Genomic DNA, 22,617 nt, shown 5'->3' on the forward strand with positions numbered 1-22,617 from the left:
TGATCTACGCCCACCCACGCCACCACACCTCGTCGCTTGTGAACAATCCTTTACCGAGCTCCATCTGGTGTTCCTGTGTGTCGGTTGTGGCGAGCTGCCGTCGAGTCTAGAGGTGCTGCCTTCCTACTAAGCGGCAAGTGGTTCATTTAGAAGCGCTTGCTGCTACACAGAAAGCACCAATATTTTTGTAAATACAAAGAACATTACACTGATACACGATAAATGAGTTACATGCCATGGTGTATTTTTCCTCGCACCTACATATCAAGATTCGATAGGGATAATCTCAATATGCCTCAGGTTGTCTATCCTAAACATCCTTTGGAATAACGGTAGATGAGCAAACCGCAAATGATCTAATATGCCAAAAGATTGTCCATGGAGTGAAGTTTAGTGGCTTTTATTAATTAATTATTTATCAATAGATGCTTGGTAAAACAAAGACTGCTATGACCAGGGGGTGTTCTTATTTCTTATCGGGGGGGGTTGTCTTATTTCATTAGCTAGCGTTGTTGATGTGGACCATCTCTGTAAACACGCAACATTTAAATGTACAGACAGTTAGTACTTACCCGACGAAAAAAGCCCGACGAAAGCGACTCCTAGATGCAAGGCAGAGTGACCGAGTGGTTACGGGTAAGATGAAAAGGGGGGAAAGAGAAATTCAGGAGGAATTTATTTGGTCCACTAATGCTATGTCCCATTTATTGCACTGTAGCATTTAAAGCTAATTTTAGATATGGTACGGCATGGTGCCCGGAATAATCGTTTGTATCGTATTGCCATATTATTGATACAGTTATCCTTATTTTATTATTGTTTGTCTCTCTATACCCTTCCGATCACGTGATCAATTGATATACCTTTAATTACAGTGGTAACGGACATTTTAATCACGAGCGTAATCATGGTTGAACTACCTACTGGTAGTTCAACCATGAGCCTAATGGTGTCAATTTTGTACATGAATTTACAAACACGTTATTATTTCAAATTATTATAACAAAAAGTTTTCTCTCATATAATGAAACTACTAAAAATTATTAGCTTAGAAAACTTCGATGTTATTTAGCCAAGATTTTTTCAACAGCTGTGAACAAGTAATTTTCAGTAGAGGTTGTCGTCGAAGAAACAGTGTTTTCTCTAAATTCTTTGCCAGTCTTGAACCATTTATATCGTAGACAAGTACTTAATTAGGTCATCCTTGAATACAGTTTATGCTCTGGAAGATCTATTGTTTCATTTTTTTTACCTGAGCGAAACTGTGGTATTTGATTATAAACTGAAAGCCTATAAATTCACAAGACGAGGTATATTGGTGAGTTAAAAATACTCGTTGGCTTCTCGTACGGTTCAGTGATTGGTCGAATCAAATTTGTGAGGGAGACGGACTGACGACATAGGCTGAGAGAGTTGTTGTAACACTAACAGCACTTTAAATTAAATCTTTCAGGATGATGTCGAGTCCACTTCCTGCAAGAAAGAACGTGAGGAAGCCATGTTCAGGACAAAATATCAAAGTCTTTGTACGATGCCGGTAAGTTCTATTATAAGCTCCTAATTCTATTAATAAACAACCTGCGGGGCTGCTGACACCTCATAGCCTAGGAGTGATAGGACCGGAGTTGTCTCCGAATTTGAACTATTTTATTGCTGTTACTGTATTCAAACTTGGAAAATTTTTTTGAGACTATATATATTCGACTTGAATTTAAATCTTGATGTTATGCATGCACAAAATGAAATGAATTCATAAAAAATATTTGATTTACCCCGGTAAATTGCCACTATACCTACAAAAATTTCACTGCACCCATATATGAGTATGAATAATGTTTCATTCTGACCCGGTTAATGCGAAATTATGCGATACCTGCTTCGAATTTTGATAAGACGCAGTAAGCCTGTAAGGAAATTTTTTTAGAAGAGACTGAGTCTGTTCCTTTGTAATTAAATTGAGAGCAGTCATTAAATTGGTTATGATTTTATATTATTCATCATTGTTGTCATCATAAGGGTACATTTATATTTTTGATGGTACCTAGGTATGTGCTCCTGAGTCCTGAATCCTGATTACTAGTAGAGTAGTAGGTACTTGACAGCTTTAGTTTAGGGGTTTGAAATATGAATGGTTCTTTTTAAGTCACTGGGTCAATTTGATAAATGTTTATCATGGTACATTTGCATAATTTGTGTGATTTTTGGAAGTGTCAAGCAAAAATGTGAAGTTCCTCTATTTTTTTAAAGAGGTTTGGCAAGGGCTACTGTCAATTTTGTGTCAAACAGGTTAATAAATAATAAGTATAAGGGACTATTTTTTACAACACTTCTCTTTAACTTGACTTCTTGTTGTTTGTCTGCTACAAATCTTATAATTGATACTTGACATACTTCAACCAGTCCAATCAATCTGAAATTTTGCATACTTTCGTGAAGTCGGAGACAATGCTTGCATCAATTGACAGAATAAATGATGGTAGGGTAAACGCGGTATATTCTGACACTTTAAGGACGCATCAAGAGATAAAAAGCTATAAAAAAATAACCATATGCGTTACTCAAGTTCTGTTTGCTTTACGTGACTTGCAAAACACGGCACTACGCGCCAGCAACAATGAAACGTCACAAAGTGTTGCCATATTTATTTAAAAGCCTTTAGAATGCAAACCTACCAAATCCCTATATTCCGACGCTGTGTCAGTGTGTGACTAAATTTGGCATGTTGTGAGACCAATTCCGGCCGTGCTTCAAACTCTACTAATACGTAATTCCAACATCCTTGTGTTTGAATTCCGATCGCTGTGTGAGCTGTATTGGAATACAACACGGCTTTGAATTAGAACACTATTGAATATTGAACACTACTTAATTAGGCTTTTAATTAACAGCTATTAAGCTTTTAATTAAAAAAATTATAATTTTTGCACACAGCTTGGAACGAGCTGTGTGTGTCCAATTCAAGTTGTGTCGGAATTAGTTTTTATGTGTCTAAATCCGTTTATTAACTTAATCATCTATTAATTTATTTACCACTTGAAATCAGCAAATACAAGTATACTTAAAGGATTCCTAATATATTCACAGACATATTCAAAAGTCTCAAACCATAATATTCTTTCTACACAAACAGTTTATCACTATTTGGTAGAGCAAGGTCAACTATCAACTTTGACACATTTTTCAATGATCTCACTGGGTGGCATGCACTGTCTCTCTTTGGATCTCAACATTTTCCCACCAGACGGCCCAAACCTAGTGTTTTGGCAATAGTTTGGCGCGCAAAGGTATGACGTCACTATATCAAAAATCAACAAATGCGTGGAACTACGACAAAGCTTAATATAAAGGAAAAACTAGAGAGGTGTCGGAATATACTGCGTTTACCCTAATACTTTAGATTAAGTGCATCCAAAAAAATGTGTTTTTTTAATTGTTTTTTGGGGTGTAGATTAAGAATCTGAAATCCATTTTTTGCGTTTGGCATCGGAAATTTTTTATGGAACCTGTTCCTAACTGGACCTAACCTGCAAGGTTTTCGTTGATTGGCTAGGATTTTACTGCCGCCGGACGGACTCCAAACATAGAAAAAACCAATTGGCTAGGTTTTTCCGGCCGCAGGACGGACTCCAAACATAGAAAAAAACCTAGCCGATCAACAAGAACCTTGCAGGTTAGGTCCAGTTAGGAACAGGTTCCATTGAAAATTTCTGATGCCGACCACCAAAAATGGATTTCAGATTCTTGATCTACACCCCAAAAAACATATAATTAAAAAAAATAACACCCTTTTTTTTGGATGCACTTAATCTAAAGTAATACCTAAATGATTTTGAAAATTTGAAAGTTTTTTATTTAAAAAAAAATAAAAAATAATTTTTTTAATATTGAAAATAAAATTGAAAATTCATTGTGCTTATTTGTACATGTACAACATTGGAAACACTGGATTCTATAGAAGTTTTGTCCTTGGACAAGATATTTTAAGAGCATATTATAATTATATTACTTCTTACCATGAAACATTTCATAAACAAGTTTGAGCTCATTTTAAAGGCTATTGTATGGCATCTCCAAAAAAAAGTCAATATGCTATTCATAAGGTGCTAGAACTTATAAGCAAAAACTTTGTGCCAAATTGTCCTGGGAGCCTAGGAAGGGGGTATTCCAGGACACTTGAAATAAAATTTAATTATAAAATGTCTGAAGCATGCAGAGTGTAGGGCTACTCATCCATTACTAAGAGAACTTCAAAGTACTCCTCTTCATTTTTAGATGATGTAGATGTAGAATAAATAATGTTCTGTGATCTGTCCTTTTTTCCATTATTGATGAAATTGCCATATTAATTTTTCATTTATAAAACTACCAGTATATATATATATATATTTTTTAAATACTCAACACCTTTAAAAGCCCACAAAAACTACTTCAATAACATTGATTAATGACAATGACCTTGTTTCCCTTCATATCAGCAGCCATATAGCATTTCCTCAGTTAGCTTACTGGACTGGCCTTGTAACTTAGCACTATTTCAATGGGTCAAGTGAATTCATTTACTATAGAAAAAAAGTAAAAGAAATACATGAAAGGAATATTTTATGAGGAATACTTTAGTGACAATCATAATATTTTTGGAGAAATAAATCATAGTTTAGGTTAATTACTTTTCATTCTATGTTGCCCAGTGCACGATTCTATCTATGAAATTTTGTGCTGTCCAATTCCAATGGTTCAGTTATTTATCATTAAGTGAATTTTTTTTGCCAACTCTGGGAGTGGCAAATTTAATAAAAAATTATTTGTCATTAATTAATTTTTTTTGTTGACCAGACTCAAGGGTCTTTGCTAATCATGGTTAAACTTTGTATGTGTTTTTAGAGGTGTCCAGTATTACCCCTGGTGGTTGTCCCATCTTGTGAAAATGCCAGCAATTTTGTTTTGGGTTGAGGTATGCAAATCCCATCAATTAAGTATTATTTTAAAGTCAACACCTGCCTGCGAGTTTTTTTCTAGCAAAATTTTTTACTATGGCAAATATTTTTTTTTTACTGCAGAACTTTGTAGAAGTACTTTCCCAAAATATCATTTCCTAACATTTTTTCAGGGATTTTTTAGAGCTAGTAGATGTACAATTTCTCAACATCCTTTATACTACCGTACATAAAACAAAAAATTTTAAAGTTTACATCACTAACAAATATTTTTTTTTACTGCAGAACTTTGTAGAAGTACTTTCCCAAAATATCATTTCCTAACATTTTTTCGGGGATTTTTTAGAGCTAGTAGATGTACAATTTCTCAACATCCTTTATAGGTACCGGTACTACATAAAACAAAAAATTTTAAAGTTTACATCACTATTTTTAGTATTGAAATATATCAATCAGTTTTAATGCTATAAAATTGTAATGCCATGACAGAGGGTTGTCCTGATTTACCCTGCCAGTCCCTTATTACCCCATTTGAGAGTATTGAAACTGGTAAAATTTACCTTGTACACAGAATTTTTTTCTGTTTTATGAGTGGCTTTTGCCCCAATTCCAATTTCAAAACTGGAAAACCAGTCAAAAGCCATCTGTAAATGGGGCAGAAGTGCTAGTGTTGTGAACAATTTACTCAATTTATATGTCCTTTGCTCAATATATTTATTAAAAATAAAAAATAGCACGTTTTTGAAAAAATTTTGGAAAGAAGTAGATTAACAATTTTTTTATTTGTTAAAATTTGACCCATTTCTCAATATCCTATATTTGTGCCCAATTTTCCAGTTTTGGTAGAGAGCTGATAGTAGAGTGTCCCAACAGCCTAACTATTTTTGGAACTTTAGTTTATTATATTTGAGGCTGCAAGTATTTCTACTCTAATCCAGGAATTTATTTTTCCTACATATTACTGGAATCTCAAAGCAAGCACTTTTATTGACAGTAAGATAGGAAGTAAATCATCTTGCATTAATCTTGCAGTTCCAAAAATGAAGGGAAACTCTATTCACAGCTCAAAAGGTAGATAAATTCCATGCCAGCTCTAACAAGCTGCAACTAAAAGAGCTTTCCCACCATTTATGAAGCCATGAAATTTCTGCTAGATTTATTTACTATTACTGTTAGGGATGGTACATGATTGGGCTTCAAGATTGCAGTAATAAGAAGGAAAATTCCAATCATTTACTGTCATGTATCTAATTTTAGAATAACAACAAATACATTCTAATAAACATTACAAATAATTTAACATGTAAATTACCATCATGCCATGCAAAGGAAGATGTGTTGGATTGTAGTAATTTATATTTTCATTTCATCATTCTGCATGGTGTGCCAAAATAAGTTGAAAAAAAATGTGTCATGCAGCTAAATATTTTATACTTCAATGTTGGTTGCACAAATGCATGCAAGTATAGATTCCTAGAGTCTAGCTTTGTTTCCTTGAACTTCCTTAGGGTTTGTTCACAAAGCTAGGGCATTTCTGACTCAATTTGCTGTTCTGCTCCATTTTGGCAGCCACACTTGAATAATGTCTTTCTCTGCCTATTGAGTAGATGAATTATGCATGTATATATAAATATATATCCTGATTACACAACAACATGCCATAACAATGCCTTCCGTTTGTTGAAAAAAAATGAAATATTCAGAAAAGTAATGAGCAGTGACTGATTTTATATCAGTGAAAACATTCTAGAATGGTTAGGTGAATAAAATGAAAATTTAAAAAGCCTACCCTAACATTCTTGGCAAAGAGTTTGCAAGGTCTTAGGTCTATTACATTACTATTTAATTACGTGGAAACATATTAACTAAGCCAGCCATATTAGAAGCAAAGCACATTACTTTAGTTGTCTAGCTGTTGAGGAATAAATGTGTGAAATTCATTAAAGCATTATATATATATATATATACAGTCAAACGGGGTTGTAAGGGACAGGCGGGGTAAACTGTGACAGTCCTCTGACATTTGTAGAAATATTGAAGCAACTAAAAATAGTGGCTTAAAGTTCAACATTTTTCTTATCTATGTAGTAAGAAAGAAAGAAATGTTAAGAAATCATACATTTACTACCTCTAAAAAATCCTCTGAAAAAAGTGTAGGAAGGGAAATTTTGGAAAATTTTTGCTGTATTAAAAAAAGTTAACTTGCATTAAAGTTACACATAGGTGTTGGCTTGAAAACAAGATTGACAGAATTTGTGTAGTTCATTAAAAAAATATGGGGTATTACAGGACATCCCCTGGGGTATATAATACAAGACACCACTAAAAATAAATTTACAGTAGAACTTTGGTTAGCAAAGGCTCCAATAATGAAAAATCAATTAACATCAAAGAATTTTGATTGCATTTACCTTGCTCACCAAAAAATCTTCACTTGATGCAAAACTAATGCATCAAAGATCATAACAAAATTTGCATAAAATGTAATAGCTAGAATTGTGCACCAGGCAACATACAATGAAAAGTAATTAACCTAAACTATGATTTATTTCTCCAAAAATATGATGGTTGACACTAAACTATACCTTACTGTTTCATGTATGTATTTTACCATCTTATTTTGTTATAGTGACTTCACTTGACCTGATTGAAATGGTGCAAAATTACAAGCCCAGTCCTGTAAGCTTACAGATACAGAAGAAATGCTATACAGCTGCTGATATGAAGCTTGCAATTGACAAGGTCATTGTCAATGCTCAATGGCATGTCCATGTATACAAATAGCATGTGTAATTTTTTTATATGCCAAATGATAGCCTTCGCAAATACTTTTAAAAGGAGCCCAAACCCATTTATGAAAGGTTTCATGTAAGAAATTATTACCAAAAAAAAAAAAACACTCAAACCCATCCCTTATTACCCTGTTTGAAGGTATATATAAATGTTTTTTTTTCAAAAGGGCTTATCAAGACTCTCACAAGCAATAGCAGTGTAGTTAGAAATTCATGTTTAATCTATGTTCATGTTTTCTGCATCAATTCATGTAACTTCACAACTTATGATCATTCAATGAGATATGCTTCATAATCTTGGCATTCATCAAAATATATTAGTTGTACCTGAAAGAGAATCAAGGTACATAGGTATTTATTTCAAAAAATATAATTTGCCAGATGGAAACAGAACTTCTGCCTTCACATTAATTCTTGCATAAGAAACCAGGTTTTCACTGAAAACCATAAAAGCAGCCTTATTTGAAGCTTGTTTGGAAAAACATGTCTCATTTTTTCTTCTTTTTTTAATCAAAATACTTATGAGTTAGTTGCAAGACAAAATGTTAATCTTAAAATATTGAATTTTTTTTATTTATCATGTGATCAATTTATTAAATGCAAGGTGGCAACTGAGCATTAGTCAGAACCTGCAAATTATGCTTGAGTAATTGGCAATAATAATATATTGTTGTGGTATTTTGTCCAAATCGAAATACTTTCTCTACTAATTTGGAAAAAATTAGTGAAAATTGTTGTAGAAACTTATAACAAAGATTTTTTGCAGGCCGATGAACTCACAAGAGAAAGTGGCACGAGCACAGGAATTGGTTGAATGTCAAGGAGGGAAGAATATTGTCGTCAAAGAGAGACCACTTGACAAGTTCACTAAGACGTTTAGCTTCGATAAAGTCTTTGGGGCTGACTCAAAGCAGGTATATAATTTTTCTATGTTAAGTGATTTGTAAAATTTTAATGTTTTCATTTAATTTACAAGTGTCAATTTTCGAGAACATTTAAATTTAACTTATGTTTTATGATAAATTGAAATTCTGTAATATAATTAACTGGTATTTATGGCAAGTATAGGTGAAAACTATGCACTGCATTTCTCAGCCATTCACTTTGCAATATCTGAAGCATGTCAAGATCCAAGGTGTCTTGCAGCAAAATGCAAGGAAACTTGAAACATAAATTATGATACTTGATACAAAATAATTAACTTACTGAATAGTTTTATTAATCTATACATTCTATTGTCAGGGTCTACTCAACAAAGTACAATCTTGATGGAAAGTTAAATCACTTTTGAATTTCAGCTTGATGTGTACAAGTGCGTGGCTAAGCCGCTAGTGGATGAAGTTCTGAATGGGTTCAACTGCACAATTTTTGCCTATGGTCAAACAGGCACTGGGAAGACCTTCACTATGGAAGGAGAGCGCACTGAGAACTGTACCAGCTGGCAGGAAGTGAGTGCATTTTAATTTGTTTCCTTAATCCTTTGACAGCATTTAATAAGTTATGTTGGTTCTCATCTTTAGAAATTTTTTACAACACTTCTCTTTAACTTCACTTCTTGTTGTTTATTTGTCTGCTACAAGTCTTTCAATCAATATTTAACACACTTCTGCCTATCCAATCGATCTGAAATTTTGTATACTTGCGTGTAAAGTTGGAGACAATGCATGAATCAATTGACAGAATAAATAATTTTGCAAATTTAATAATTTTATTTTTTATATTGAAAAAGTGAAAAAAAAATTTTTGTCTGCTACATCTCTTATAATCAACATTTAACACACTTCTACCTGTCTGATCGATCTGAAATTTTGCACACATGCGTAAAGTGGGAGACATTGCATGTATCAATTGACGGAATAAATAATTTGGAAAAATTTTATTTATTTTAGCTATGAGAGACTGCTGCTTCTAAGCAATGGACAACAATTTCTTTTGAAATACTGAATATATTAGATGGTTTTATTCATTTATTTATGTGTATGTCCAATTGTCTGCAATAAAAACAGTGTTTTTTATCATGCTTCTCCCTGTCATATTTTCTGAAAAATTTTGTGTGCAGGACCCATTAGCAGGAGTCATCCCACGGTGTGTGAACCACCTGTTTGACGAGCTAAGAATCCAGAAACTTGAGTTCACAATGCGCGTGAGCTTCCTTGAGCTGTACAATGAGGAACTCTTCGATTTGTTATCTGCTCAAGATGACCTCTCTAGATTGAGGTATATTTATACATACTTATTCAGAATTAATGTTGAGATAGTGGGGTACAGTGGAAAATGGTGGACAGTGTGCCACGTCAATTATTTTATACATTAAAGCAGTTGAGGGTAGTAACAACATGCAAGTCGGTGCATTTATTAACATGGCAGAGAAATATATTATTCTCTTCAATAAATTGAATAATTAACATATTATGCACTCCATCCTCCACTGTAACCATATTTTACATTTTTTTTACATGTAACCATATTCATGTAACCATATATTTTACATGAGATGTGCATATTCATTCAAATTATATATCTTTCTAGAGTTTAATTTGTCTTCCTCTCATTGGCATTGTACTTCTGGTACATCCTTCATACAGACCCTCATCTTGAAAATTTTGCCTTGTATTGATAATCCTAGTTTAATTTGTCTTTTATTCACCTCATTGTCTCTTTTTAGCTTATAATACCTCTAAATCTAATTAAATGAATTTTTTGGAATTTTAATAAAACTTGCCATTGAAATTTGATGACTTGCCAATCAATGAATGTAGTTAACCTTTTGCAGATTATATGAAGACTCCTCTCGAAAGGGCTCGTGCATCATTCAAGGCCTGGAGGAGGTGCTGGTGCGTTCCAAGAATGATGTGTACAATGTGATAGAGAAAGGCTCAGCTAAGCGCCAAACTGCCGCAACACTCATGAATGCACACTCCAGCCGCTCTCACACAGTATTCACTGTCACTGTTCACATCAAAGAGAATACACTCGATGGAGATGAATTACTGAAGGTAATACTAAAGTTGTTTGATTAATATTTGAAGGTTCTTCTCCTATATTAAAAATTGTTTTCAATTTATGTAAGGTTTTGTTATCTTCAAATTTTAATTGACTAAACCTTGTGTTTTCATTTTTCTCCATAATTAATTTTATCATCAATTCCTCATGATCAGACTGGCAAACTTCATCTCGTTGACTTGGCCGGTTCTGAGAACATAGGGCGGTCGGGAGCTGTGGACAAGAGGGCGAGGGAGGCAGGCAACATCAATCAGTCTCTGCTGACCCTTGGCCGCGTCATCACGTCTCTAGTTGAGCAGGCGCCTCATGTGCCATACCGGTGACTTAAGTTCAGCAGCCTCAGCTTGGTTCAATAATTTTCTTATGATATTTGATGCATTAATCCAGTATTCTTCAACTTAGTACATTTAGTCCTTATGCATTGAATTGTATTAAATTATCCTTTTTGTCAACAGGGAGTCAAAACTAACGAGGCTCCTTCAAGACGCGCTTGGTGGCAAGACAAAGACCTCAATCATTGCTACTATCTCGCCTGCATCCACAAACCTCGAAGAAACTCTCTCAACCCTCGACTACGCGCACCGAGCCAAGAACATCACTAACAAACCCGAAGTGAACCAGAAGCTTAACAAGAAAGAGCTCATTGGGGTAGGTTTTCCTTCTATATCATAAATCCTGTCGCACCAAACGATGGCTTTAATCTACTTGTCATTATATACATAGATGTTTTTATGAATTGATTTTGATGTTTACAATATATTTTATGACATGCGTGGTGTTAACTTTGGTACATTGAAAATACCCATAAGTCCGTGACTGAAAATTCTTGCATTTTACTGTCATTTTTAATGTAAATGGTCCTAAATAAATATAAATATATATTCATATTGACATCAATATATATATATGGTCATATATATTGATATAGTCATATTGAGTCATAATTCATTGAAAGTATATGCAGAGCAAATTGATGTTTACGTGAACTTGAATACCTGAATGGATTAATAAAGAAACCATGCATTTTTATTTCAGGAATACACGGTAGAAATAGACAGACTGCGTCGCGATCTCATGGCCATGCGCGAGAAAAACGGCGTCTATTTGGCCAATGAAAACTACCAGGACATGGTCAATACAATGGAGCAGCAGACCAAAGAGATCGGCGAGAAAATATCCCAGATACGCACTCTTGAGGAAGATTTGGAGAGGAAAACGGTTAGTTGTTATACTCGGAGGTTGGTCTTGCACCGCATGTGAAAATTGCCAGAACTACTTAGCAGAGCTAGTGAAAATTTGTGTTATCAGCTGTTGATGCATTTATCAACGTTCTTACCTACTTAGCATCTTCTGTTTTTTTATGGTGTCATTTATTTGATAATAGAATAAAATTGTAGGAAAATGCTTTACATTCTTGGTAGTATGTTAAGTAAACTGCCATGATTTCTCGAATTACTTCTCAGTCGCATCTCTTAATTTCATTGCAGGAGTTGTTTCTGGAGACGCAGAGGCTGCTAGACGACACCAGTGAGCGACTCTCTGTCACAGAGAACAAACTTGTAGGCACCAGACAGTCTCTGCGCAGCACTCAATCGCTACTTCACCACACTGCACAACAGCGGGATGAACAGAAGTCAGTTGTAGGATTTTATTACTTTTGGTGTGAACAGATGTGAGCTGTTGAATGTTTTAACCTACATTTACATACCATTTTCAATAGGTTCTTGAGAGTTACGAAGTAAATAAGCACTTTTTACCTATTAACTTGGTTTTCAATACTCCCATCCACTATTTGTGGATGAATTAGTGACGATTTTCAAGTTTTATTTAATGATATTCATATCATTAAAGCAAGTTCACTTCCTAGCAAGTTCACTCATGTTTGTCTATAGAATATTCCTTCAAACTTGCTACAGAAATGCTCAAAGCTATTTTTCTGTATCGTCAGGTACTTGGTGGAGGCCCATGAGAAGACCGAAGGCATCTTGCATGATCAAGCCCAAGCTCTCATCAGCGTGGCTGACACAACCACACAGCACATCGAACTCTTGCATGACAAGATTAGGCGTAAAAGGTCGGAAATTCTCTTATTTGCATCTTTATGTAATTTCTTATAATATCTGGGATTTTGAGAACGGCTCATTTTAATTGAATTTCTTTGCATTCTCTTTCCAGATGTTTTAATTATAAATATTAATGACATGTGACGAGTCTAGCAGAAATTTTGTGTTCTTAACTTGAATCTTGAGACTACGTAACAAATTTCGAAACACCAGTTTCATTTAAATCAGTGCTGCGAACCGAGTGCTTGCCTTTAATCTTCAGTTTGCAGATACCAACGGTTTTTAAAAAGACGTGTACGAATCTGATGACCTCAATATGACTAGGAATTTTGTTTAACTGAGCAGTGAGGTGGAGGAGCATAACCTGACGGCGAGTGAAATGTTCAAGAACGACTTCTGTGGCCGCATGAGTGCAATGGTTGCATCGCTAACGGCGGTGAAGCAGCAGCACACGGAACACATGCAGCAGTTCTCTCAGCAACAAGGTCTGGTTCCCTGCTTACTCCCTACAAACTTTCATTTGTCACGATCTCATGTGTTTAACTGTCTCAGGTCAAGACGAGGATATGAGTTCTGGGAGTATTCTCCAAGTTGAACGTACTTATTTCCCCTGGCTCTTTCTAAAAAAATACTGTAGATGAACCTCAAATTTTTTACATGAGCGGGAAACTCATTATTTTTTTATGCTTCAAACAACTACCATTATCTCAAACATGGCTCACTGTTATGACTAAAGACCAATCAAACCCATTTCCATACAACATCACATATCTGTAGACTACGGTGCGCTCTTTAAAGCAGTGCAGGCCAGATAGAAGCGGGTTATGACCATCACGTTTGAGGACATTCCCACGTGGCAAATTCCCATGAGCAGTTTCTGTCCAGATCAAAACCTCCCACTGAAACCCGCATTACAAGCAACCGCGATTAAAAACCTTATCTTGAACCACACAACTACAAAGCATGTAAATTCGACACAGATCTGCACTGACAGCTCAAAGTCGGATGGCGTAGTGGGGTGTGCGTGTGTGACCGAAACAACATCAATATCAAGATGACTTGAGTCCCAACGCATCAATTTACACTGCGGAGCTATCTGGTTTCTTCTGTGCCCTGGCACTTATAGACGATTACCCTGGACATGTCTTTGCGATATTTATTGACTCCAAAAGTGTAGTGCAAGCCCTGAGAACATACAACAGCAAACATCCCATCATTGGGGAAATCCTGTCCAATCTTGTGCGCCTGGCGGAGCCGGGGAGAACGGTAAGTGCGAGTATCTGCTGGTGGGTCCCGGGACACATAAGAGTGCGGGGCAAAGACAGGGCGGATGAGGCGTCGGTGGGCGCTGCTTCGTTGGACATGGCCATTTATAGAGAGGACGTCCCATGCCTAGAACACTACCCTTTCATCAGGGCTAGCATTCGCCATATATGGCGCAAGCTTTGGCTGAACACACGAGACATAAAATGAGAACAATCGACGACAGTGCATCAGCATGGAGCTCATTGTCCTAGAGATCCTGACAGATGGAGGTAGCGCTGTGTAGACTGAGGATTGGTCATACGCAACTCACCACAGATACTTTATTGAGCGCCACCCTACGCCATGCTGTGACGACTGCCTCGTACCCTTGACAGTACTGGATGTCTTGGCGGATAGCAGAGTGTCCTAGCCACTGCTACATTGACTGAACGGTTACCCCAGCTCTTGATCAAGAGGAGATGCTTGCCAGAATGCTAATGGAGGACCAGCGTAGCAACTCCAGAACTGACAACCTTAAACGATACTTGATAGAATGCTACCTGCTACCAGTGATCTAGCATGATCCCATGATGACACCGCCTCTCGGCTGTATGCCACAAAACTGTATTTGCACCTAGCCCATCAACGACCGAACCCCACTTAGTTGATATTGGAGCTTGTGCATAAAGCCTGAGCGGCCCTCGCTCCGTGAGCAGAGAATCTACCGCCCAACCCCTTCCGCTAAATGGATTAGGCCCAAGCCTGGAGACAGAAGAGATCAAATACCTTTGACGTAGCTGAAGATCTCAACTCCGGCGTGAAATAGATAGCTATCTGAACTCTGAAGCGCTAGTAAACTTTCTACTACTACTTACATTTCTAATTATTGAGAATAAATGTGATTTTATTTCTAAATTGGCTGTTCAGAGACGTATTCTAGTTAGTCACTGTCTCACTGACTGTAAATGTCACCCCTTCATTACAGGCTCTATGATGTCGGATCTTGGGGTCAGCTTAGTCGTTTCAGCAACCAAACTTGACTCGGTCCGCTCCTCCATCTCAGGCCTGCTCACCTCCTTCGTGAACCTGGCAACACAAGCTGTGAGCATTAGTCTATTTCCACACTTGACAACACTTTTTAAACTACATGAGGTCCGTTACTTGTTTATCCTCATTGAAATTATTTTGATGATCTCTGAGGTTCCTGAAATGTGTAGAGTAGTCAAGTATTTTTGTCACAGATTCTTGATGGAGAGTCGATGAACAAGCAGCACGTGGATGTTGCGGAGCGTGCTTGCAGTGTCGCATGCTCCGACCTCACTCGACGCTTGCAGGCAGAGCTCCTGCCTCTGCAGTCCACAATCCTGGAGCTGAACTCTACTCTCAGTGGCACTCTTTCTGAGATGACTCAGACCATCATTTCCAAGGTATGGATGCGTCTGGTGCTTGGATTGTAGCATAGATGCCTTTCTCTCTGGGCCTTTCATCTGTTATGTTATAAATTCTCATGCAGATGTTGGTTTCTGGAACTTGAAATGACAGCTCCTGTAAGTGCATCGCGGTTAGTGATGGCGCAGTCACTTGTCAAGCTTCAACCTTGCATGCAGGTTCCAATGGCATCGCTTAGGAACTAACTTTTAAAGAGTTGGTCAATTGAAGTGCAATTGTTGTATCTAAAATGCGACTTCGTAACATAGGACCAGTCTCCTGGTGTGCATAGGGCTCAAGCCCAGACTAGTAACTAGTCTTACCTTATTCCTTATAGACTAGTAACTAGGCTATCCTTAACTATCAACTACTATCCCTACCTTATAGACTAGTAACTAGTCTTACCTTAAGACTAGACTAGTCTTACCTTGTTCCAGCTACCATATTTCCACATCCTTGCGACTCCTAACTGTCACATAGACTACTGCGTCTCAGAATAGTTTCTCCAAAATGGACTGGGGACAATGGGACAAGACGGGAACTTTTTCGCTGATTTTATCTAAATTTTACTGCCAAACTACTAGGCTGTTGAATTAATGGGTTAATGGGCGGAGGAGGCGATGTAAACGGAAAAAATTGCTCATAGGCCTTCCTCTAATAACGTATCGTACTTGATACACTCCACATAGTAACGTGTTGCGCGTTTCAAATGTCGCATTGGCATCTGCACGGGTCGGTAACGCAGCGTCTAGTATCATTAGTTTACAAGCCCAGTTACGGCAACCAAATGTTAATGGGAGTTAACGCCTGTAGAAATTTGGTTGAAATCGCAATCTAAAAATTAATTTGAAATCTATGACATTATATGGTTTCGAAATCAATTAAAATTGTGACCAAGATAAATGTAAAGTGTTGAAAACAAAAATATTTTAAATTTATAATACATAGCTAATATTACTTGTAAACAAATATAAACTTCCATGATTTTTTTTTTTCGATGCGTTTTATATCAAGTAATGACAATAAAAAAAAATGTTGTGCAGATTTTGACAGACTTCAAACCTAACACAAGTTAGTTATAAGTGGAACGTTCTTCATTCTCAGCGGCGGTTATTTAGTTTCGTTATCTATTTATGACCGTCATTAGCTAATAGCCCCTGAAGCCGTCAGTACCTCTCGACACGCTGTTACTAGACCGGTAGTTGTCGGCGGTTGCTACTAGCCAGCGAAATGACTGCCGCCTCAGCTGACCCCATGTGAACGCAAATTAGTATGCAAAGTACCCATGCGTAATGCAAATTAGTGATATCATCTTTCGTAGTGAAATACTTGTAATGCAGAAAAAGGCAAAAAAAATTCCGACAAAACCTTTGGCAGAATACCGAAATTAATTTTATTATTAACGATTTATCAAATAGTGCGTCGCGTTATGAATTTTTATGTCTCGTAAAAAATTTTAATTTCGAGAACGTTTGAAGCTCCTAATTTATACGGAAAATCTTGTCTCGTTTTATCTCTTAATCTCTAATCGGAACAAAGCTTCTTGTCTCGTTTAGAATAAAAAAACGTACCTACCAAACGTAGTAGTCTAACGTGTAACGACATCTAATTATTAGTTAAAACGCTTTTTTTAGTGGATTGTAATTCTACCTCGAACTGCGATTCAATGTGCGATTATCCCAAAGGTAGAAGAGTGGCAGGCCTTGTGCGAGGACGAGGCTAACAAACAATTACAAGACTCGAACTCCAATCAGCATCTCTTGGAGCAGCAGTTGGCCGAAATCTCAGCTCTTGTTCTGCAGCACACCTCGGCCATGCAACGCGTCGCAGACGGCACAAAGTCTCAAACCGAGGTCAGATTCTTGTTCTTTGTTATGCTCATTCATTAACCTTCTACACCAAAAATGTATTGTGCATTTGTTGAAGGCTTAATTAGAAGTCGCGGTAACCAATTTTTTTCATTCAGAGCGTGGATGACACTTTGGAGCGTATGATTGCTGAGCTGCAAGCCTTGAGAGTCCGTAATCAAGAGCAAACGGCATCCTTACATAAGGACCTGCAAGAAAGCCAAGTTGTGGAGCAAAAATTTGCTCATAAGATAACGGATCTGAACAACCAGGTGCAGTTTTAGTTTTAATACGCCATCGTTTCATTGACAACTTCTTGATTTTGTAGCAAATATCAAGTGGATTATTTGAACATCAAATGTCTGAGCTCAACTTTGTTGTTTGGCAGCGACGGCCGTATATGTCAAATTGCTATATTTTCAAGGTTATGGGCTCTGCAAAAGCCGGAGTTTCTCGAACCACTGGCTTCATCGCAGCGACTCGCTTGCTCCGCGGCAGTGCTGTGGAGCGACTCAACTCATTACACCAACAGGTGCGGTAACCTCTCAAATTTGACGCTCTTTCTGTTATTTTTCTCTTCGTGCTCATCGTCGTAGGTATATCATGCCTGCGTGCCAGATTCCCTGTATTCATGTGGACATGAGTCATGTTAGATACCGTAGAAGAGATATGTATAAATTTTATAAAATTAAAATGTGGTTTTATATTATTTTCACAGACCGCTAGTTACTCGCAAGAAGTTTCGGTCAACACGGAGATGCTCGCCGAAAAACTTCATGAACATACACAAGCCGGAACGACAGCGTGGACGTCTTCTACTGAGGAGCACAAGCAGAAACTCTCATTAGGCTTAAAACACTCTTCCGATATGCGAGGTCAACTTCTTGATCTACACAAGGTAAGTGTAGCGATTATATTGTATACTTCCTCTAAGCTGGCGACGTTTTTAGCTTCTTACTGTTAGCTAAGTTTACCTTTGTTATAAATCTCGCAAAATAAAATGTCCTTGGAAATTTGTGTGCGGAATCAGAGTTTATTTCTTGTCACTATGATATTTGCTATTTGTGAAAAAAACAAGGCCTATAGGCTACATTTCCTCATTACATATGTTTATTTAAATAATTTCGAATAACCCATGTCAGAGATCAATAACTTAATTTGTCAGGTGGTCGAAGAGAGGGAGTTGGCAGACTTGAAGAACGACCTCGTGTGTGTGAACAACGTCGGGGAGCAGTTGCAGCAGAACAGCTCTGTGCTTCACCAGGGTGCAATGCAGCTCGCCACTGAACATACCAAGCAGCTTGCTCAGCACTGCTGCGAACTTGAAGCCAGGCAGATCCAGGTCCAGGAGTTCGTCTCCGAGAAACTCTCCAGTGACGTTCCAACAGGTGCGCCTGTTATTTTTAAAAATGTTTTTATTTTTTGAAGCTTAACACATTTATTGCGGCACGACCCAGAAGTAGGTCGTACCACCGCTATGAAATACGCCCTGAATACGACATAGCCGCACGTAACGTATTAAACCAATTCAATATGGGACACTTATAAAATTAATTGTAGTTATCCTTTTGTGTATATGCAGAAATCCTTATAAAGAGTACATTGTGGAACAACTAGTATAAATGATCTTAAATAAGCGGTTGACGGTTGCGCAGGTCAAACGCCTGGTCGTCAGCAGTATGCGTTCTCTCGATCCCTGGCGGCCACGTCGCCACATCAAAGGCTCCTGCTGAGACACCGCGCTGCTCACTCAACGCAAGTTGCTGCCAGACTGCCACTGCCATCGGATCTTCCTAATGAGGTTTCTAATTAAGCCCTAGACCCTACTAATCTATTAATTACATTTGCTAAAGGGTAAAAGCATACTTTTGGGCGTATTGTGGAAATTGGTTAAACGTCATTGGCGAAGACTTACCATACTTTCAGGCAAGTTTTCCGACATTGAGATAGCAACTGAACAGACCCTGCTTATCAAAGCGAGATCTCTCAATTGGCCTGCGAGACTTTTGTACGTTTTTGCTAAATTTTTTCCGATGCCGTTATGATTCATCATCTGAAGCTGCCATACTGACTCAAAATGTAATACCAGCCTCTCGTTACTTGAGCATTTAATGCAGTGTGCTTGATCATCTCAGTGTTCTGAGAGTTCTTAGGAACTGAAATTTACGTTCTAGCATTTGACGATTTTCTGTTTGTCGTTTCTAAACGTTACTCTTGAACAGCTGGATGGTAGCAGCTTCTCTTCCCTGGACAACTCTACTGAGGATCCCAGCCTCACAGACACGGGCTGCTACACCAGCGATGTCGACTCTCCCTTGGAGCTGATGACCCGAGCCACATCCCTCTGCGACATACGGGCTGATGAAGACGTAAATCTGTTACTAATTTTAATCATTAATTTTGTTCAATTTCACATTTCCTTTCTTTTTGTTCATGTTTTTTTTACATCCAATAAAGCCTTGTAATTGTAATTATACATGTGCTTAAGAAATTATTTGTAATATTTTGTTTGCGGTACCTTGTCTTTTACAGATTTTATACCGGAAGTGTGTATAGTGGTGAAAAACTATTTTTTGTCACAACTTTGAGCATCTTGCTGAATAACTGCATTTTACTGCTTCTCTAAACAATGTTCATGTTTACTGGAGCAGAAGGGAGGCATGTTTGCGGTGCCCGCAGCGCCTGTTGTAGGGCGTCAGAGCTCGCGCGAAGACCCCCTGCTTCAGAAGGCGCCCACGGGCATCCCAGCACCCGTCCGGAGTGCCTCGTCTGCCCCAGTGTCGCGATCGTCCTCCACCTCTTCAATCAGCGACTGCAAGGTTCGACTAGCTCAGATAAACCTGTTTTCAGTATAAGATATCTCCATGTGCGCTCTTGAAAGGGATGGCTATAGCCCTCACTTATGTTTAGAGTTTTTGAATTCAATTTTACAAATTCGATTACAATTCAATTACAAAGCAATGAATTTTTTAATTCAATTACAAAGCAATGTCAGCTTGTCGTGTCCAACTTCTAAGTTTTTATGGCTCGACACAAGTTGGCATTTCTATTTATTTCAAGACTTATTTTGGTCTATCAAGTATGTGATCCAAGAATTAGCGATTGATGACTTTTGTGCAGGAAAACCAATGGTTTGGCAAAAGTAAGAAAGATCAGACACAGCAGCGAGGTGATCAACGCCGCCCGACTAATCAGCTAAATTCAGCCAAGCTTGCAGCCGAGGTACCTCAAGCCAGAAGCAGACGCGTGCTTGGATCTCACAACTGAAGGCTACCGACGTGTTCATCATACTTACTTTCTTAGCAACTACGAATTCGTTTGAAGCTTCAGCGTTCATCTTTGATTTGGATTAGGTGTAATTTGTAGTGTAGCTATAATGTATTAGTTTAATCAAGGTTCATTGATAAAATTAGATTTATAACTGGAACCAAATATCATTTTACTTTTTGTGCGCTTTTACACGTGAAATTATCCTATTGGAAACAAGCGACTTTAGTTGTGCGTTTCACGGAATATTTTAATACTTCGTTTTGAGATCCCGGCTAATCCTTGAAGCGTTTCTCTCTTTGCACGCATTGTAGAAAATGTATTTGAAGAGAGAAGCAAGTGGCGCGATTTTTATTAGATGACTTCTCCTTTAGTAACGACTTGTAAATATTGTAGCTTCTTGAAGTACACTCTTTTCGCCGAGATTTCGCTATCTTTGCAAGAGCGACTACTGGATAAATTTTTTTGACGGAGTATGGTTCATATATTTCTTTATTAGTGGTACCTGGCATGAAGATTTATTTTCAAAAAATTTTGCCGACTCCATATGCATTAATAAACTAATATTTCGTTATTTTCTATAAGGGACATGGAAAGATTTTTTATGGCGAGTTTTGTAAACCTTGGATGTCCTCACGCATCTCCTGTGCAGAGATTTATTAAACCAGGGTTTTGTATTTCTGACAGAAGTGTTCAACTTAATTTTAAGTATATATTTTTAGTTTGATGTGATCAATTAAATACTTCACTGTAAAGTCTTATTCCGCTGACAGCATAGGACGATGTTATCGAAAATTTTCTCGAGTTAAGGTTAAGGTCAATTCATAATTTGGATTGTACTTATTCTCTCTTTCTTGTTTTTTCTGTATTAAATCCTATACGGGCTTGTCATTGACATAGTTTTACTGTCAGTTTGGTGTTATTGATTTCTGAAATACAAAGTGAAAATCTGTTTATTTTCTAGTTTCGCGTTTTATGTTGAGTAATATCGAGTGTTATGAGTGAAAGGGCGCAACATCTTTTATGTGGGGTCGTGGTGTTGTATTAAATTCGGGAACATTTTTGAACCACTATAATGGATAGGTTCCTTGGTGAAGAAAACTATTGCGCGTCGCTTTCTACCAACGAGGTTTAACTTCGTTTTGTCAACTAACTAACGAGGTTTAACGTTTGTTTAGTCAAAGATGTCAACTGACCAGCAAACTTTCAAACTATATGCGAAACTTTCGACTTCATTGAGACTAAATTCTGGAAGTAATGTCTACCCAAGTAAAATTTTCCGCTACTCAAGCACGCTCGGTTCATACGTCTTTCGACGCTCAACGGCTAAAGGCCGCGGTTGTAGTGCCAGGCTGCTAGTTCTGTTGAAGTATCGACTGTAAATTATCCCATTAGACTTCCCTAAACTTATTTCAATGAGTAAAATTTTGGTATGGATTGAATTTTAATGGACAAGAAATTTAATAGAAGGTAGTGTGACAGTTAAACCGGTGCTGTCAATATGACATCAACCACAACAATTCAATTTCTAGGTTACTGTCTTCATAGGGTTGGCATTCAGAATAAGGAGCTTCGAAGAAGATTCTTCCAACTTCAGAAAATTGAAGGTAAGTTCCAAACGAAATTTCATGTAAATAAAAAGGTTTATTGTCTTATCAGCGATACATTAATAATGCCCGTAATGTTATGAAGCCATTATTTTAAACTAAGGTATGAATTAACTTGTGAAGTTGAACTTCACCATTAATATCTACCTATTCTGGTATTCAAAACTAGTATATAGAAATGCTGAAAGATTTCTAAGGTTAAAAAATACAAGGGGCGCATATGTTCTCTTTCCCCAAACTATCTCGTATGTTAGTTCCGCGCTCGTCTTCAAGTCTTCAACTGCTTAGATGAAGCTAAGAATGAAAAGTTATGCGAGTAGATTTTACTTCTAGTGATGAATGCAATTATATGTTCTATCGCGGTACTTTTATAGTTTGATTACCATGTCCCGTAAATCATAATGCATTACCTTGAGGCCTTACTTGGACCA

At 37.2% G+C, this 22,617-nt stretch overlaps 1 protein-coding gene across 2 annotated transcripts; it reads left to right on the forward strand.

Annotated features, from left to right (window-relative positions):
• Nucleotides 1-1,135: 1,135 nt before the first annotated feature.
• On the forward strand, nt 1,136-21,083 carry LOC108668015 (kinesin-like protein KIF11). 2 transcript variants are annotated; one of them, XM_018155138.2, is made up of 23 exons: nt 1,136-1,318; nt 1,454-1,537; nt 8,493-8,640; nt 9,025-9,174; nt 9,786-9,943; nt 10,500-10,722; nt 10,885-11,048; nt 11,185-11,377; nt 11,765-11,947; nt 12,217-12,362; nt 12,678-12,803; nt 13,138-13,277; nt 15,023-15,138; nt 15,279-15,464; nt 17,151-17,318; nt 17,432-17,584; nt 17,737-17,844; nt 18,031-18,210; nt 18,478-18,700; nt 18,968-19,113; nt 19,535-19,681; nt 19,964-20,131; nt 20,433-21,083. In XM_018155138.2, the coding sequence occupies exons 2-23, from the start codon at nt 1,455-1,457 to the stop codon at nt 20,577-20,579; spliced, it is 3,456 nt and encodes a 1,151-aa protein (XP_018010627.1). In that variant the 5' UTR covers nt 1,136-1,318; nt 1,454; the 3' UTR covers nt 20,580-21,083. The 2 variants fall into 2 exon arrangements, with proteins under 2 accessions (XP_018010627.1, XP_018010626.1); XM_018155137.2 differs by lacking the exon at nt 1,136-1,318 and having other exon boundaries at nt 1,363-1,537.
• Nucleotides 21,084-22,617: the final 1,534 nt, after the last annotated feature.

The sequence above is a fragment of the Hyalella azteca genome, unplaced genomic scaffold (assembly GCF_000764305.2).
Source record: "Hyalella azteca isolate HAZT.00-mixed unplaced genomic scaffold, Hazt_2.0.2 contig9630, whole genome shotgun sequence".
Taxonomy (NCBI): Eukaryota; Metazoa; Arthropoda; class Malacostraca; order Amphipoda; family Hyalellidae; genus Hyalella; species Hyalella azteca.

Bases quoted from the DNA above. Each gene is read 5' to 3' on its own strand.
- LOC108668015 (XM_018155138.2), top strand. From the start codon at position 1,455: ATGATGTCGAGTCCACTTCCTGCAAGAAAGAACGTGAGGAAGCCATGT. The intron at 1,538-8,492 runs GTAAGTTCTATT...GATTTTTTGCAG, and splicing joins AAAGTCTTTGTACGATGCCG to GCCGATGAACTCACAAGAGA. The intron at 20,132-20,432 runs GTTCGACTAGCT...ACTTTTGTGCAG, and splicing joins CTTCAATCAGCGACTGCAAG to GAAAACCAATGGTTTGGCAA.